The following is a 16,045-nucleotide window of genomic DNA, read 5'->3' as shown; positions in this document are numbered from 1 at the left end:
CTTTCATTTTTATCAGCACTAATGGGGAAAGGCTTATTTTGGATCTACTTTCCTTCCTCACTCCCTCTTTTTAGCTGGACACAGCACACTTATGGAAGACTTTGGCCCCGAGTAGTACAAACACATGTTATCTCTATCTCTCCTGAGCTGGCCTCAGTTGGAATTTTTCCAGTGACTTTTACATTTGGATAGCCTCAGCATTTCCTTTCTGACTCCCTCTTCTTTTTGATGCCCCTCTTCTTCTCACTTTGCCACTTAGCCTGGGCCACCAAACAAATGAGGGACATAAAATAACAGAACTTATAGCCTTAGTCTCAAAGAATAGAAATTCAGAGTGGTTGGGGAAGGAGTTGGTTTTGCTCTCTAAAACAATGCACATGCAGGATCTTATAAGAGCTTTGAAGAGGCAGAGACCAGAAATGGCGAGACTGCTCTTTTGTTTCTGGAAGTTTCCCAGGCTCTTCCTGAGGCCCTCTGACCTTGGGGTCTATAAGTCACCTTTATCTACAATAAATTGTTCATGTTAACTAAACTCATACCCAATACAGAGTTATGACAATTCAGTCTCCTCAGCTGGGCCCTCAGGGCACTCAGCAGTCCTTCCATACTTCTGCCACCATCCCCCATTCTGCTTCATAGAGAAAATAAAGGCTATCAGGGAAACTCTCATTTTTCAACACTCTCCAAATATTTGAATCTCTCTTCCTCTTTCTTTCTCAGATGTAGAGAGGTCTCCCTTCAAATCCAAGATTAATCCTTTCACTGTGATATGCATTTCAATCCCTTTCCTCCTTCACTTATGCCTCTTCTTCATGGATATTCAACTTTTTCATCTCCCCTACTCTTCGATCTCAGCATTTAAACTTGATCAATTAACCCCATCTTTTTAAAAATTCCAATTTCAATCCCACACACTACTGGCTATTGCACATTTTTTCTTGCCTTCAACCAAGCTTTTAGGGAGTAGTCTACACTCCCATCTCCACTTCTTTACTTCCCATTTATTCCTAGCGTCATCTGACCGCTCCTGAAAATCTCTACTGAAAATACTTTCACCAAAGTTACAAATGACTTCCAAAGTGCCAGATCCATTGGAAAATTTCAGCTTAACTTATTTGACCACTTGATGTCATTTGGTATTGTCGAGCACCCTGTCCCTGCATCCCTTTCCTCTGCTGGCTCCTATGGGCTACACTCTTCCATTTACTTCCTACACTTCATAGGGCTTCTTCACAGCATCCTTAATAGACTATTTGGTTGTTCACTATTTAAGTTAAACAAAACAAAACAAAGCCAGTTCAGTCCACATTCATTTCTACCCTCATCACTCTTCCCAGTGACCTTATTAGCACCTACCTGAAGCAGACCTTGATAATTTGGGGATGTCCAGAATCTGAATCCCCTTTCTATGTTACAAGTTTTGGACACACATTTGGATGTGTGTCCTTCCATGACACACATCGAAATGGTTGGGTCTTCGCTTTCCTAGAGTTTTGGCAACTAAAACAGAAGTATGTGACATAGGCCTGGCCAAGTAGCCACTAGAAATGTAGATTCTGGAGTAAATTATTCAGAAAAATAGAACCATGGATAATTCATCCTGGTAGCAATGGCAACAGTAGAGTCAGCTTTATCCCATGCTGGGGGGCTGTAGTGGTGTGGGTACTGGTCTGGTGACATCCAGTGTCTAGTGATGATGACAGTGGCAGTATTGTCATTGGGCTGGTCCTGGCATTTAATTTTGGTTTTGCTTTGGTGGATTGGCCTCCCGTTGTTCCTGCTTATTTTCCAAGCTGCGTCTCCTGCAATCCCAGAGCCCTTTCAACAAATGGGTTTTCTGTTTAAATTAGCCTATGTGACACACTGACTGCAAGTGATCAGGACTCTCAAATCTCCATCTTTTGCCTCTTGTGTTTGAAGCTTCCTTTTGAATGAGTTGCCTTTTAGAAAACTCTACTCAAATGTCTCACAGGCAAACTCATATTCTCAATCTGCATTTCTTCCATGTTCCTAATGTAGTAAATAGCACCTATGACATGTTCAATATGAACCCTGGGAGGAAAGCATCTTGGACTTCTCCCATCCTCACTTAAATTGAACCAACTTCACCTCATAAACATCTTAAATTTTACCACTTAATACATCTTAAATAAATCTCTCCTTCATATTCCCATTCCTTCTCACCAGAACAATTGTTCTAGCCTCCTAACTAGATCACCTGTCTCAGTATCTACTCCAACCTATTCTCTACTTAGCTGCCTAAGGGAATCTTTCTAAAACCCAAATCTGATCGTGTCACTCCTCTATGGAAATCCTCCCATGGCTCCCTACTGACCCAAGGATAAAACTTATACCTTTCCTTTGGACTTGCCTTCTACTTGACTTTCACCACTCCCTCACCTGCATCCTATACTCCATCCAGGCTGAATTTTATAATCTGTAAGACACATGATTATCCAGACCATGCAGGACATGTCTTTACACTTCATAAGTACTTGGTGGAGCTGACAGTCAAAATGGCACGTCTTCCCCCTTCCCTCTTCCACTCCTCAGAGATGGATACACGACCCGTCAGGCCAGGCAGGGGACTCCATCACCCTGACCAAAGTGATTAGTTTAGGTATGGGTCTATGACACAAGCAGATCATAATCTTCCCCTCAAAGCTCTCTTGCTTTTTTTTTTCTTTTTTAATAAAAGGTCTCTTGCTTTTGAGGCCATGGTGCTAGGAACATATGAGATGGAAGCTGTGGCACTTAGTGCGACATGGAGAAAGTGTGCCAGGAAAGAGAATGGGACCAAGGCACAAAGCAAAGCAGCACTCTGAGAGATGGAGTGAGGGACACATAGTGATATTTGAGCCCCGAATTCAGCCCTACCTGAAGTCAGTAATAACACTAAACATTTCCCTTCTTGCTTAAGCTGGCTTGTTTGGGTTCCTATCACTTGTAATTAAACCAGTCCTAATACAGAAATGGAATGGCATATGCAAACAACAGATCTTAGAATATGAAATTGGTAGAACTAAAGTGAAATCTGATCAGCAGTGGGGATCTGATAAATCTTGGCGAGAAGTTAGAAATCCCTGTTGTGTCGTATTAAATCATCTGTAAATGATCTTGTACTTTATCTTGAGATTTGGGTCATGCATCCATCGTAGATGGATATTTCAGGGACACATTGGGAAGATATCTGAATGTTGGAGTCTGCTAGCCTCTTCTCGAGATTTTCGATAAGGTCCTACAGTTCAGCTTTCTTCCAGGCTGGCAGAACCAGAGCTATACACAGCTTTGTTTAGAGTTGCCTTTTCTGCCTGTGGCCAGCAAGCTAGACTGCCAAGGGTCAGAAAATCACACACTTTATAGATTATAAAAGCCAGATTCTCTTCCCCCAACTAAAGGAGTGAAAACAAAAGCATACAGGTAGGAAATCCAACAGGAGATACTGGAGCTTGGGGCTTGGAAAGTTCAAGAGAAAAAGCCTGATCCTCCAAGTCACACCTGAATGCTTTTTTTTTTCTCCAAAATTAAATCTTTATTTCATTTAGCATTCAGACGGAGCTGAGGGTTCTGGTGCCTGAGGGCCTCAGCTGTGAATCCTGAGGGAGAGAGTAGAATGTATAGGTCACTAACCTCATGCACCCTTCTTGGACTCCCTAGGCTACCTCCTTCTTTCTCTGTCTTGTTCGACCCCCCACCTATGCCGAGTAGCCCCTCCACTTCCACATTTGTGGTAGCAATGCCACATGGCAGACTTTGAGATCTGACTTCCCAAGCAGACACCCAGCAGGCAATGATGCAGCTCAGAAGTGCAGTGGAGTTAGCGCTCTGTGGGGTGTACCCTGACCAATGGAAAACAGGGAGGAGATAGATAAATTCCCTCCCAATTCTCTTCTTGGTGAACTGCTCCAAGGTGCAGTTTCTCCTTACAAACACCATGTGCTTAGCAAACAACCCTGTCAGGTGACCTTTTCCCTTCTCCTGGCTCATGTGAAGCAGTGGCCAAAGGGTCTGATCAGCCCAGGATGCTAGAAGGTGGAGAACATTGTGATAGCAATGTCTGAAGCCAGGGCTGGGAAGAAAGAGCGTGGTGCTAGGCACAGACTTGGTCATCTCTTGCAGACCACATATGGCTCAGGCTGCAAGGGCAGCTGCATGGCCTGCATTGGCTCTAAGCTCCCTGAGTTCATGAAGTTTCTTCCTTCACTGGTTCTTAAAAAGAACACTGAACTGTGTAACATTAATTGTGCAAATATATTGGCCATGAGAGGAGGCCAAAATAGCCTCTGAGTCTCTTCTGGGTTTGTTCTTGTCATGATGCAGGCAAGTGCAGTCAAGAAAGTGGATGCCCAAAGATTATAACCAAAGCTGGAAAGGATCAAGAGATTCTGTGATCTCCACATCCTTAATGCCCTCTTTTGGAGGGTATTACATGTTCTGTTCCACTGAGGCAGAAACAAGTCTTCAGGTCTGGTCAGAGCACATAGACCCAGAGCTGCTTCCAAGGTCAGAGCTCATTAGTCCCATCTCAGACCACAAGTCTTTTCTCACTACATCTAAGACACCAGAGAGAAATTCCAGGGGCTCTGTTGAAGGCTGACGACTGCTCACAGTCTTCAAGTTGTACAAGTTCTTGGAGGGCCCCCAAATTTGATGTCCACTGACAGAGTCCCCTCAGGAGTGCTTTAGTAATGTGGCCTCAGTGTAATAACAGACCATGGCCAGAGGCTGAGGAGTGGACCAAGCTGCAGGTTGGCCCACAGTGAGAGCTGTGTGGTTGCCTCACTCCTGTCCTAAACATCACCTTGCAGCTGAGGCCTGGGGAATCAGTAGCACTCAGGGGTTTTGACTGTCAGCTCAGGGCCACTGGAGCCTGAGCAGGCCAAGTGTTAGATACGTAATCTCTCTCTCGGGGCATTGAGCAGATTAAGGTCGACTCATCATCATGGACAGGCCATTACGGAAGCCGTGAAGCTGAGGGGGAGGGAAATAGGCAATGGTGACCTGTTGCTAGAGACAGAAACCACAAGGGCCGGATCCAGGCTCAAAGACAAGGACTCAGCAAGATTCCCAATGATGGGTACTAGCTCACAAAGAGCCCAGGAATCAAATCAATCGATTTGAAAAGAATTGTTATCACCAGAGAATCCTCACATCTGGCAATCTCGAAATACATAATCTCAAAGGCAATCTTGATACCCAAAATCATGTCCAAAAGAAAGAGGATGCTTCAATTCCAGAAGAAGCATCCTCTCAGGGATATTCATAAAGGGCAATGGATAAAGGAAATACTTCCTTGTGGAAAAGACCAAAAGGAATCCATTTTATTGACCAAGAAACTCATTCCACTGTCCAGAAGGATGTGCTATAGGCTACAGATTAGTAACCATTGTTTTCTCTTCTCCCCTATTCCAAATGGAAGATGTGTTTTTCCTTTTAAAAAAATAGTTGTCCTTAGAGAATGCAAGAAAGCATTTAAAATGTATTAATTCTACAAAATCTTAAAGGTGTATTATTAAAATAATTGGAAAATAATATGTATGATACTATTTATGTAAAAAATAAAAAGCAAACTATGTGAAAAGTGGTTCTCCTATTTTCCTCCACTATTTCATATTCGTTATATAGGGGTAGCTAAATTTATCTTTCAGCCATAGATTGCAAAAGCATAAGAAGTTATATCCAGACCTGATCAAGAATTGCACATCACAAAGGGACTCCAGACTAAGGGCTCAATAAAGCAATGGACGTGATTCCATTTTGTCTTCCACTGGGAAGCGGGTGTGTTTTTTGGGCCCAGGATCATTGCATTGTTAGTCAGGCATGCTTTTGAAATTGTGTTTGTCAAGAAAAGTGTTAAGTGGATGCTGAGCAATAAAGGGATGGAATATAGTGGATGCATACTGTTTATCTGCCCATCGTCCCTTCCCTTGGAGACCCATTTATCCCCTTCAGGAAGGGTGAAGTTGTCAATTACTATGGCCTACTCTTTTACTCTAGGGGTGAGCACATGTCCATTTTGGCCAAAGTCCTTCCTAGGACTTCAGAGCTAGAACTAGTGATGCCAACATAAAAAAAGAAGCAGAGCCAAGAGATGGAGACATCGTTTGGACCCCTAGATCCAGCCAGGCCTGAATGCAGATACATCTTTTCATTTACCAATTATGTAAGCCAATTAAGTTCCTATTGGCTTAAACATGTATGAGTTGGGCTTTAGACACTTGCAACTGAAAGGGCTCAGACTAATACATGCACACACAACAGAGACACAAACACCATTTTGTCCAAACTCATTTGACATTTCACAAGTCTTTCATGATCTTATAGTGGTCAGCAAGCTTTTTGTCTAAAGGATCAGATAAATAATTTAGGCTTTGTGGGCCACATATGGTCTCTATCTCATATTTTTTTGTTTTATTTTTACAACTCTTTAAAATGTAAAAACTGTTCTTTGTAGCCCATGCAAAAACAGGCTGCAGGCCAGATTCACCCACAGGCCATAGTTTGCTGACCCCTGATCTAGACTCTGCCAACTCCTGCAGCATTGGCACATAGTCTGCAAGTCCCTAACCATGAAGCAAAATACTTTTAAATGCCGTTTTGGTTCATGTGTCTTAACATGACTTGGTAATGAGTAAAGGTTCAGGGTAAGAGTTAGGAATGAGAAAAGGGTCTTGGTATCCATCGTTTGCCACATAATAGGCACTGAATAAATGGTAGCCATTATTTCTTAGCAAAAAGGTGATTTACCAAAATCATGCAGCTGTCTCAAAGGCCTTGTTCATCCTCAAAGACCCTTCCCCTCCTTTCTTCTCCTTCAGGAAACTTCTCTGATCTCCAATCAAGTCTGAATTAGGAACTCTTCTTGCTCCCACAGATCCTGTGTGGCCCTCCATTATAACTACATTACTGGTCTGTTGTTCCTCCTAACTTTGAATGCTGAGAACATGCCTGAGCCCTAGCTCCTAGCCTAGTACTTAGCATCTAGTACTGAGGGGGGTCTCTGTGTGACTATCTGTTTGAATGTGCAGGTGCTACACATCTCCATCTGTGTCCAGGGTTGGTCAGTCTACGCGTCAGCATTGTGCTGGTGTACAGATGCCCTCAACACTGCTTCCTCTCTCAGTTGGAAATTATTAGTTGATATACACGCCTTACCTGGTTATATTACTACATCTATTTTCATCCCATTCCCTCCAAAAATGAGTCAAAGACAGAGGAACAGGTGGAAACAAGTTTTCTTAGAAACTGTCATGAAGAAGGAACCCTCCAACCCCACCCCCACATCCTTTACTGTCTGATGTGCTCAGATCAGAGGCCTCCAGCCTCAGCAAGATCTGGGGATCAGAGTGCTCACCACACAGCTGGAGCCCCAGACTAGTTTGATCCATGTCTGTGAGGTGGAGAGGAAATTATCCTCCCAGGAAAAATATGTGCAAGGCCCCACAGGCCCAGGAAAAGCTGACCAAGGCAAGGTGAGTCATGGTGTTCTAAGCTGAAATCTTTTGCCCATCTCACAGAAGCAGGCAGAAAGCACCACCACTGATCAGCTTCATATGGCACCCACTGTATACAACAGACAGACAAAGACAGACAGACAGAGCACACACCACTTCTAAGCTGAACACTGCTCACCATCTAGAAGCACCTTGGATAAGCACACGTGAGACACTCTTGCATAGGAAAGATGACTTTTTAAAGGAATAAAGTATTTTGGCAAAACATCTACTTCCCTCCCAGGTCCTGGATAAAGAGGGGCCTCTAAATTCTGAAGCTTCTACATATTGAAAATGATCCCCTTCTCAATGGCAGTATATACAGTAGCAAACTTTCCAAGTCTGTTGTCATAGCCCCCTACGTATATCCTGAATCTACTTTACAGGTGGGCAGACTTAAACTTAGAGACAGAAGGTGGACTTGAGCAAGGGGACTTTGGGATGGCTGAAGGTGAGGGGAAACAGGAGGTGTCTTGGCTCAGCCACAGGCAGGGCCTCTGTCTATCTGGAAGGGGCAGGGAAAGGCTAGGATGGCCCAAACTCCCTCTTCCTTCCTGCCTGCAGAAGCAGTGGTTCCACAGGAAAGGCTGTCAAGAAGGAAAGCCAGGTTCCCACTCCTGCTGGCTAGGGGGCCTCTCTGGATGGCAAAGTCCACGATGGCTGGAACTCCTCCTGAGACCTCTTCAGGTATGCTCACTGAGTTTGGGGATTATGGGTTCACTGCTTCCATAACTCTCTTGTCACCTGCATCTGAGCCTAGACCTTGAGTCTTTAATTATTTTAAAAAGGCAGGGTGGGGAGATGGTTCAAGAGGGAATGAGACACGGAACAAACTTTCCACAGCCTCCCTGTACTCTGCCTAGGCTGGCACTTTTAAAGGTCTCCTTCACCCTGTCTCCTAGGGATATTTAAAGGCAGCTTTTATGAGACTCTATACTGTCTTATGTGTTTCTCTTGGTTTTTGTTTGTTTTTGTTTGTTTAGATTTATATAGATATATATATATATATATATTCTTAAAAAAGCAATAGTCCTTTGGTCCCTAAACTCTAAGGAATGATATGATTTTGAAAGAAGTAAATCTGGGCTTCCATTGCAGAGAAGCCCTTGGCACCCCCAAGGCCCTCTGCTGGTTCCCCTACACAGTCAATCCTCAGCCAGGCCCAGCTGTCTTGCCAGCCTAGGCTCTATGCCACAGGCATAGAACAACCCACTTGATGAAAACAATCCTTAAGGCGGCCCGAGCCCCAGGCGCTGGCCTTGGGTCCAATCCACCTCCATCTGCGGCTGCTTCTTCAAGAAGGGCTGCTCAAGTGCTTCTGTGCTTTTCCTTTCATTTCTTCTCACTCTTCGGCATCTGTTGTTGATGTTAATTAATAGGGTGGGAGAGGGGAGGCAAACATCACTCTGGAGGGCAAAAAAGAAGAGCAGCTCTTGCCCTGTCAGCAACATCTTAGGTGAGAGGAGAAGAGCTACAGTAGGGCCAAGGCAGCAGCCTCATCCACTGAAGCCAGACTCTGGGTCCTGGGCAGATGACCTCAGCCTAGCACCCACCACAGAGGGCTCCCTAAGGTAGCTCTGATGAGGTAGGGCCATGTGGATCTTTTGGGTCAGAGAATCTCCAAAAGTTACAGGTAGCTGTCTCTGCCAGAAACCCAACAGAGCCTGTCATCTCCCTAACCCATTATCCACCAGGCCCGCAGGTCCTGCTTCTTCAGCATACTTGTTTCTCTCCTCATGTCTATGTTCATGGCTATTACCCAGGCCTTACACTTGTGTCCTTTCTTTGCTTAAACTCCTCATGGTTCTCTACCATCTTCAGGATAAAGTCCGAAATTATAGGCTTTAAGACCCTTCACAAGCTGGCCCAAACCTACTTTTCTAGTCTCATTCTCTATCCCTCTGCCCTCCCCCTGTGGCTATCTCTGGAGTAAAACTAACTGATTGAATCTAGCTGTTAACTGTCTCTTCCAGACTGTGGGGACGGAAATATTGTCTAATTTATCTCAGTCCTTGGATTGAAAGAAAAATACAAAGTCTCCAACTAAGGATTCCTCCTAACTCCTGGCTATTTTCTCCCAGATTTTTTTAGAGGTGGGTATCCCAATGTCCCCAAAAGAACATCAAAGCTAATAGGGCCTCCATCACTCAGGCCCCATCTGCCTGGGATCCACCAAGGACTCACCTTTCTGTGGCTGGTCAGTGAGAGCAGATCAGTAAGGCCGATTGGCATCCTTGGGCCTCTTTAGCTGGACCTTGAGCCTCTTCATGCCAATTTGAAAGCCATTCATGGCCTGAATAGCTGTCTGGGCACTGGTTGGATTGTCAAAGCTAACAAACCCTGGAGGTTTGGGTACAGAGGTTAGTTGGGAACTCTGCCTGGCAGGGCCTCCTTTCTCTCTGACAAAGCTTCTCTTCTCCCGGCTCTCTCAGGCCAGTTCCATCAAACATATATTCCTCCGCCCTCCATTGTTTGCACGCGCATGCACACAGGGGCACATGCTCATACTTACATGGGCAAATGGCCTGGGTTTCCTAAAAGTGTATTTCTTGGAAGCAATTCTGAGTGTGTGTTGGTTGGGGCGCTTCCCTGTCTTTCCCTAGCATGGGTTGACTCTGTCCCTCCACGGCTCCCATTCTGTTCCTCTGAACTGCAGTTGGAGTTGGAAGGGATCTCTGGTCCCAGATCCAGACTCCTCCCACCCTGGCTAGACTCTAAAGCCCAACTTAGTGAAACATCTTCCAGACACCTGACCTTCCCAGATGAACCTGAACTAGACTTGTTCCTGGTCTGGGATTAGCCCCGTCACTAGTCTGTGCCCCTGCTTCGTGCAATACACTCACTCTCTGGTAATCATTGAATTATGGAGGGACAATCTTAGAGTCTGTAGGGAATCTCAAAGTTGGAAGTGGGAGAGGCCCAGGGATGGGACACAGCTCACCAAAACACTTGCTCTGGTTGGTGGCTCGATCCACAAAGACTTTGGCAGAGACAACGGCTCCAAAGGGCAGGAATGTCTGAATGAGCTCTGCATCACCAAACTCCTGAGGCAGGTGATAGATGAAGAGGTTACAGCCTTCGGGGCCTGCAGGAACAGTAGCAGGCTGGTTCAAAGAAGGGACCCTGAATCCAGCCCCACCAGGCCCTGATATCCAGCCCCCTGTCCCTCACCTTCTCTTTGCTGCTGGGGCAGGGCTGAAGGCTGCGGGGGAAAGGCTGTGCTCACTGGGGCATAAGCCGACGGATAGGCTGCTGGAGACAGAATTGGGAGTGGGCACTGAACCCCAGGAGCCATCTCCCAAGCAGGGCCCCATCTGCCTGGCCATCTTTGACCAATTCGGTCCAGTCCATGGTAATCCTCACCCCTAGAGAGGTGGTTCTGGGTCCAGGGGTGGGGGAATGGGAGGGTCGACTCTTCAGAAGAGAGCCTAACTCCCCCACAAATTTCTCTATTCCTTTCTTGGGCCCTTCAGATCCCCTCCTCCCCTCCCCCAAGGCCACGTAGCGCCCAGTGAAACCTGCGTAGTGGTGCATCCCAGCGTAGGCCTGCTGCAGGGGATCAGCCACGCCAGGGCTCTGGGCTGGGGAGAGAGAGGCACGAGGCCACGGTGAAGGCGGGCTGGTGAGCGTGGTCGAGTAGGAGGCAGCAGGGAACAAGGAGATATCCCTTCCCAGGGAGGCCTCCCCCACCACCCCCGCTCCCCACTCCATTTCGGGGAGATTTGGGCGAAGCAGGGGGCACACCTGGGTAAGGGGAGAGCCCGCTATTGTAGAGAGTGTCGGAGCCCGGCTGCCCATTGGTCTGGGGGGTTAGGGGGCCGAATCCATTGACCCCGATGGGCGCCGGGAGACCAGGAAGCGTGCCGGGTCCGCCGCTGGGAGAGGAGTTGGCTGCTGGTGGCGGAGGAGGTCTCAGAGTTAGGCGGCAGCTCCCCTCTCCAAGCCCTCCCCGCCCCCAGTCCCCCTCCCCCCGACCCCATCGCGCCCCACCCCTGCGCGCAGTACCTGCAGCCGGCAGCAGCGGCGCAGCTACCAAGCTGAAGGCCGCCACGTGCTGCATTTGTGCTGCCACTGCGGCCACCGGGCCTAAGCCCGGGCCCTGTGCCGCTGCCAGAAGGGCCGCCTGGTGCTGCAGGATCTTTGGAAGGGAAGAAGGGCGGGCGGGTGTGGAAGGCCCAGCGGCAGGCAGCTGCCCGGGCTCCCGAACCCCTACCTGGCCCACCCGCCTGCGTACCACACCCGCAGGGCCCCGGCACCTACCGCTGTGGTGTAGGCTCCGCAGGCCCCGAGCGGCAGTGGCGCCGGGTGAAAGGCGCCCAACTGGCCCGCCATCTGCTGCATCCGCCGCAGCGCACGCTCCCGATCCGTATCCGCCAGCTTGACCACGAGGCTGGACGAGGCGCCCTGGGTAGGGCAGGGGAGTCCACGGTGACTGGTCCAGACCCCAGCCCTGGCCCTGGGCCGAGCGCCTTGCCCATCAGGTCCTTTCCTGGGGCACTGATTATATGTGGGGAGGAGGAGCCCGTCCCCACCCCACTGGCCTCACCCTCGCCCCCTGCGCCCGCCCTCACCGCCATGGTCCGGCTGCCGTGCAGACTCTGGATGGCCGCCTGAGCTTCCCCCTGACTCCCAAACTTCACAAAGGCACAGCCTGGGGCAGGATAGAGGGATTGGGTGGCTCAGGCCACAAGGACCAAGGATCGTGTGGCCCAGAGTGAGGCACGGTCACCAGGAAATCCCGGGGTCAGCTCAAGTCACCTTTACTGGTGCCATCCGGGCTCCGCAGGACAGTGCATTCCTCGATATGGCCGAAGGGCTGGAACAGGCGTCTGACGTCCTCCTCACCCTGCTGCTTCCCCAGCATTCCCACGAACAGCTTTCGGTCCTCTGGGGACAAATCCAGGAGTGACCTGGGGATCCTAAGTTCTCCTGGACTACCCAGAGTAGCCCGAAGACCTTAGGAAGATAGCTCACCGCAGCCTAGCTCTAGGAAGAGATGTAGGGAGTGAGAAGGTCCTGGGGCTACAAGGTTGGGTTTCTTTGAGAGGCAGGATGACCTACAAACAGATCTGGAGGAAAGGAACCCAACTCAGATTTCCATCAGGAAAACCCAGGTCCTGGAAAAACCCAGAAAGACTCACTGCTGCTCTTGTGGAAAGGGATTCAGTCAATATCTTTGGTTAGGTAGAGCCCTATATGCATCTTTTATTTCTGACCTTTCTGTTCTTAGAGATGGGGGAAGGCTATTTTGGACCATTTCAGCCCTATCGAGGTTGGGGATCCTCAGAGAAGGCTTTTGTATTCAGACTAGGTCTGGAGAAAAGAAGTACATTCTTGCTGGTCGGCCTGATGGCAGTGACCTTTTCCTGCTCGGATCAGAGAGGATCCTGGGTCAAAAAGCAGCACCAGAAGCAGTTGTCTCGTCATATTGCTTCATCTTCCGACACTGAGCTCTGGAATGATGACTCCCTACCCCTAACACCAAACTCAACCTGGGCATTCCCCACCTCCACACACACCATAAAGGCCAAAAGAAGGCAGGAAGCTTGGATTTTTGAGCCCCCAGCATTAGCATGTTCCCCACTACACCTGCTGAATCCTTGACATCATTCCTTACTTCCCACCTTCACCACCTCCTACCCTCACTGAGCTGCCAGGGTCCTCACCGAGCCCTGCTGCCTCCTTTCTGACTTCACCTGTTCTCCTGTGTCAACCCTTCTCTAGGTGTTCACGCTATGGGAGAACAAGTTCTGCCTCTAGACCTGGATGGCCACCTAAAAACAAGCCTGATCTCTTATTGTGTCCACCCTTTCTCTGAGAGTGGCAGAGATGCCAGGAAAGGGGCTACAAACTGGGCCTGTGTTTTTTGGAGAAAGTTGGAGAGCTGGGGCTGGTCACCATGGGTTAGTTGCACATCTAGAGAGTTAGATCTCAGGAGCACTAGATCCCAGAGCCTAAGGTAGAGGGGCCCAGCCCACAGGGCCTGCTGTCTTTCTGCACTAAAGTAAGTCTGTGAATTCAGGATGGGTTTTTATCTGGGTGATACAAGTTGGGAGAGAAGAAATGGGTGGGAATCTGACTTCAGGTTTCACCTTCAAGATCCTGGAGCCCAAGAAAATCCATCTCAAACTCTTTTACTCCTTGACAAGCTTGGTTAGGCCAATGGCAGTTCCCAGATCCTGAGTGTAAGGAAGCAAGGCTGGTGAGGGTCATAGACTGAAGCCTGGGTGACAGTCAAAAGGAAGAATAGACTGCCTGACATTAGCAGTGGAGGGGATTTCCAACAACGCTATGTGTGTGTTCATGTTTCACCTGGATGGTGTAGGGTTCAGCATAGGTTGCCCTAGGTACCCTAAGGTATCTGTTTGTCAATGCCGTGTCTGTGCGGAGGGCAGGGACTGTGGTTTATATGGGACAGTCATAGCGTGTTTCAGCAGAATCTATCCAGAGGATTACTGCCCAGGGATTCTGAGGGGAAAGGGATGGATAATATACTTGTAGCTGGAATCCTAGAGGAGGTGCCGACATTCTGTGATGAGAGTACAATCCAGTAGGTGTGCTTCACTTCTTGGAGTGTTTGTCACAGAATAAGGCTTTTGGAACAAATCACTGGTTTCCTAACCATTTAAGAAAGCAGTGAATCCATTGTTCTAACAAAAATATTAGGATGGAGCTCAAAATAAAAGAGAAAAGGAGAACTGCTCTGCCTGAAATCAGAAAAGTGTGGGTGTATGTGTGTGCTGGAGTTCCTCTTGCTTCATCTTCCCCTGGCACCCGCTAAACAGGGATCCAAGGAAAGCACTTTAAAAACCATTGACTTGAAAAATAGAGTTCCAGAGGGTGTATGAAGAGGAATCTGAGATCATCCTGTTTAGGAATCCAAGAAGACAAGAAATGTCTTTCATGAATCTCTTGACTAGTATGACGTTGGTGGCTTTGCCTTGACATTGGAGGACAAGACTTATCTGGCCAGGAGTCAAACCCCAAAAGATTGTATCATTGTTCTGAGCTATGACACAAAAGTATGCCCACATGGCTACAGAAGGCCCAGGAGAGGCTGGAGAAGATCTTAGAGCCTCCAGAGTTCCAAGGCTTAAAGAAGGATTCATGATGCCTTAATTTATAGTACAGCTGTGTCGTTGGGTAAGGTCTACAAGATGGTGATGGTACCTAGGTAAGATGTCATGCCACATGGACCAGCATCCATGAAACAAGGCCAGGGTATAGGCTGGGCTCTGTGCTGCCCTTTTCCCAGGCATCTTCTTCAATCCTAGTATCTATCCTCTTTGCCATTTTACAGGGAACTTAATGGTTTTTGATGGGAGGATGATCTGGGTCACAGAGAACATAAGCCTCAAAGTGATCCTGAAATGATGAGATACATTTCTTATGAGACCTTATTGTACTCTAAAAAGAAATACAGGCTAGACTCCTGAGAATAATCCCCAAATCCACAGCCTTGAATATTTGGAGGGCTGATCAATGCCCCCAGAGAGAGATAATGATGGAATTTAGTCCATATAATTCAGTTTCTTCTAGGTCAAACTCTATCACTTTGGTAAAAAAGAGAAGTCTGTAAGAAGTAGGTCAGAAATTTCCAAATAAAAGTCTCCTGTGGAAATATCAAACAAGAGGCTCAAACTTCCTGAAGTGGGAGGAATTGGAAGATAGCATCAGTGTGGAGTTGAGACATAGTAGGAAAAACACACAGTTGAATGGTATAATTGCATTTTCCTATTGGCAACCAATGTGTGTACTCCTTGCACTTGTAGCAAAAGCTTTTTTGAACTCAAACCAAGTTGTTTGGGCCCCAGAGGCCCATCTCCATGAATCTGCCTTGTGCAGCTGGTCATACGGATCAGGGATTCTAATGCAGCAAATGACAGGGTTGAGAGCCCAAAGTCGGAGTCAGTCCACTCCATCTTCCCCAGGAATGGCACCAAGATGCTATTCAAGAAAGGAGATTCTGTGTCAAGTTGGCCTGGAGGAATTCCTGAGGTGCTCAAGTTTCTGGTTTCTAGGTCCCTCATACCTACTCACCTCAATGTTGGTGGGATGTCACAATTGTAGAAACGGTGTAAAGACAAGGCTCCAGCACTGGGATACCAAACACAAAACACACCCTAAAAATATTAGGCCACCTTTCCTTCCAGATACCAACCCAGGAGGTAGTGCTGGTAGCAGCATTTGGAGCAAAGCATCTCTCCCCTGATGTTCTTGGTGATGACAGAAACATAAGGGGTCAAGGAAGACTGAGAACGTGAGTGAAGAACATATCCAGGGCAAACAGAGTCTCCTGGACAGATTTGATGAGTATCAAGAAAAGCTTTTATCGTCTACGGCCACCCTGAACAAGCCCCATCTCGTCTGATCTCAGAAGCTAAGCAGGGTCGAGCCTGGTTAGAACCTGAATGGGAGATCACCTAAGAAGATCAGGTGCTGTAGATGTAAAAAAAATAATAAAATAAAATAAATAAGAGATTGTAAGCTGACAAGGTTCTTGCAATCTGTGAGGTCAACCAAGGGTTGCCTTGCCTAAAAAAAAAAAAAAA

At 47.5% G+C, this 16,045-nt stretch overlaps 1 protein-coding gene across 3 annotated transcripts in view; it reads right to left on the bottom strand.

The window, feature by feature from the left end:
- Positions 1–7,218: 7,218 nt before the first annotated feature.
- CELF6 (CUGBP Elav-like family member 6) overlaps positions 7,219–16,045 on the bottom strand; it is a 28,592-nt gene continuing 19,765 nt past the window's right edge. Inside the window, exons 4-13 of one of the 3 annotated variants that reach the window (XM_039856528.1) lie at positions 12,252–12,380; positions 12,065–12,144; positions 11,754–11,897; positions 11,499–11,631; positions 11,238–11,387; positions 11,012–11,074; positions 10,665–10,745; positions 10,435–10,578; positions 9,678–9,833; positions 7,219–8,849 (exon numbers count right to left, since the gene is read on the bottom strand). In XM_039856528.1, the coding sequence (XP_039712462.1) occupies positions 9,706–9,833; positions 10,435–10,578; positions 10,665–10,745; positions 11,012–11,074; positions 11,238–11,387; positions 11,499–11,631; positions 11,754–11,897; positions 12,065–12,144; positions 12,252–12,380 (1,052 nt within the window). In that variant the 3' untranslated portion in view covers positions 7,219–8,849; positions 9,678–9,705. The remainder of the gene's footprint in view (positions 8,850–9,677; positions 9,834–10,434; positions 10,579–10,664; positions 10,746–11,011; positions 11,075–11,237; positions 11,388–11,498; positions 11,632–11,753; positions 11,898–12,064; positions 12,145–12,251; positions 12,381–16,045) is intronic. The other 2 variants (XM_039856529.1, XM_039856530.1) reach the window with 2 other exon arrangements.

The sequence above is a fragment of the Pteropus medius genome, unplaced genomic scaffold (assembly GCF_902729225.1).
Source record: "Pteropus medius unplaced genomic scaffold, Ma_sr-lr_union100, whole genome shotgun sequence".
NCBI lineage: Eukaryota > Metazoa > Chordata > Mammalia > Chiroptera > Pteropodidae > Pteropus > Pteropus medius.
Note: the sequence above shows the minus strand (reverse complement) of the source record. Positions and strands in the feature narration are given on the sequence as shown.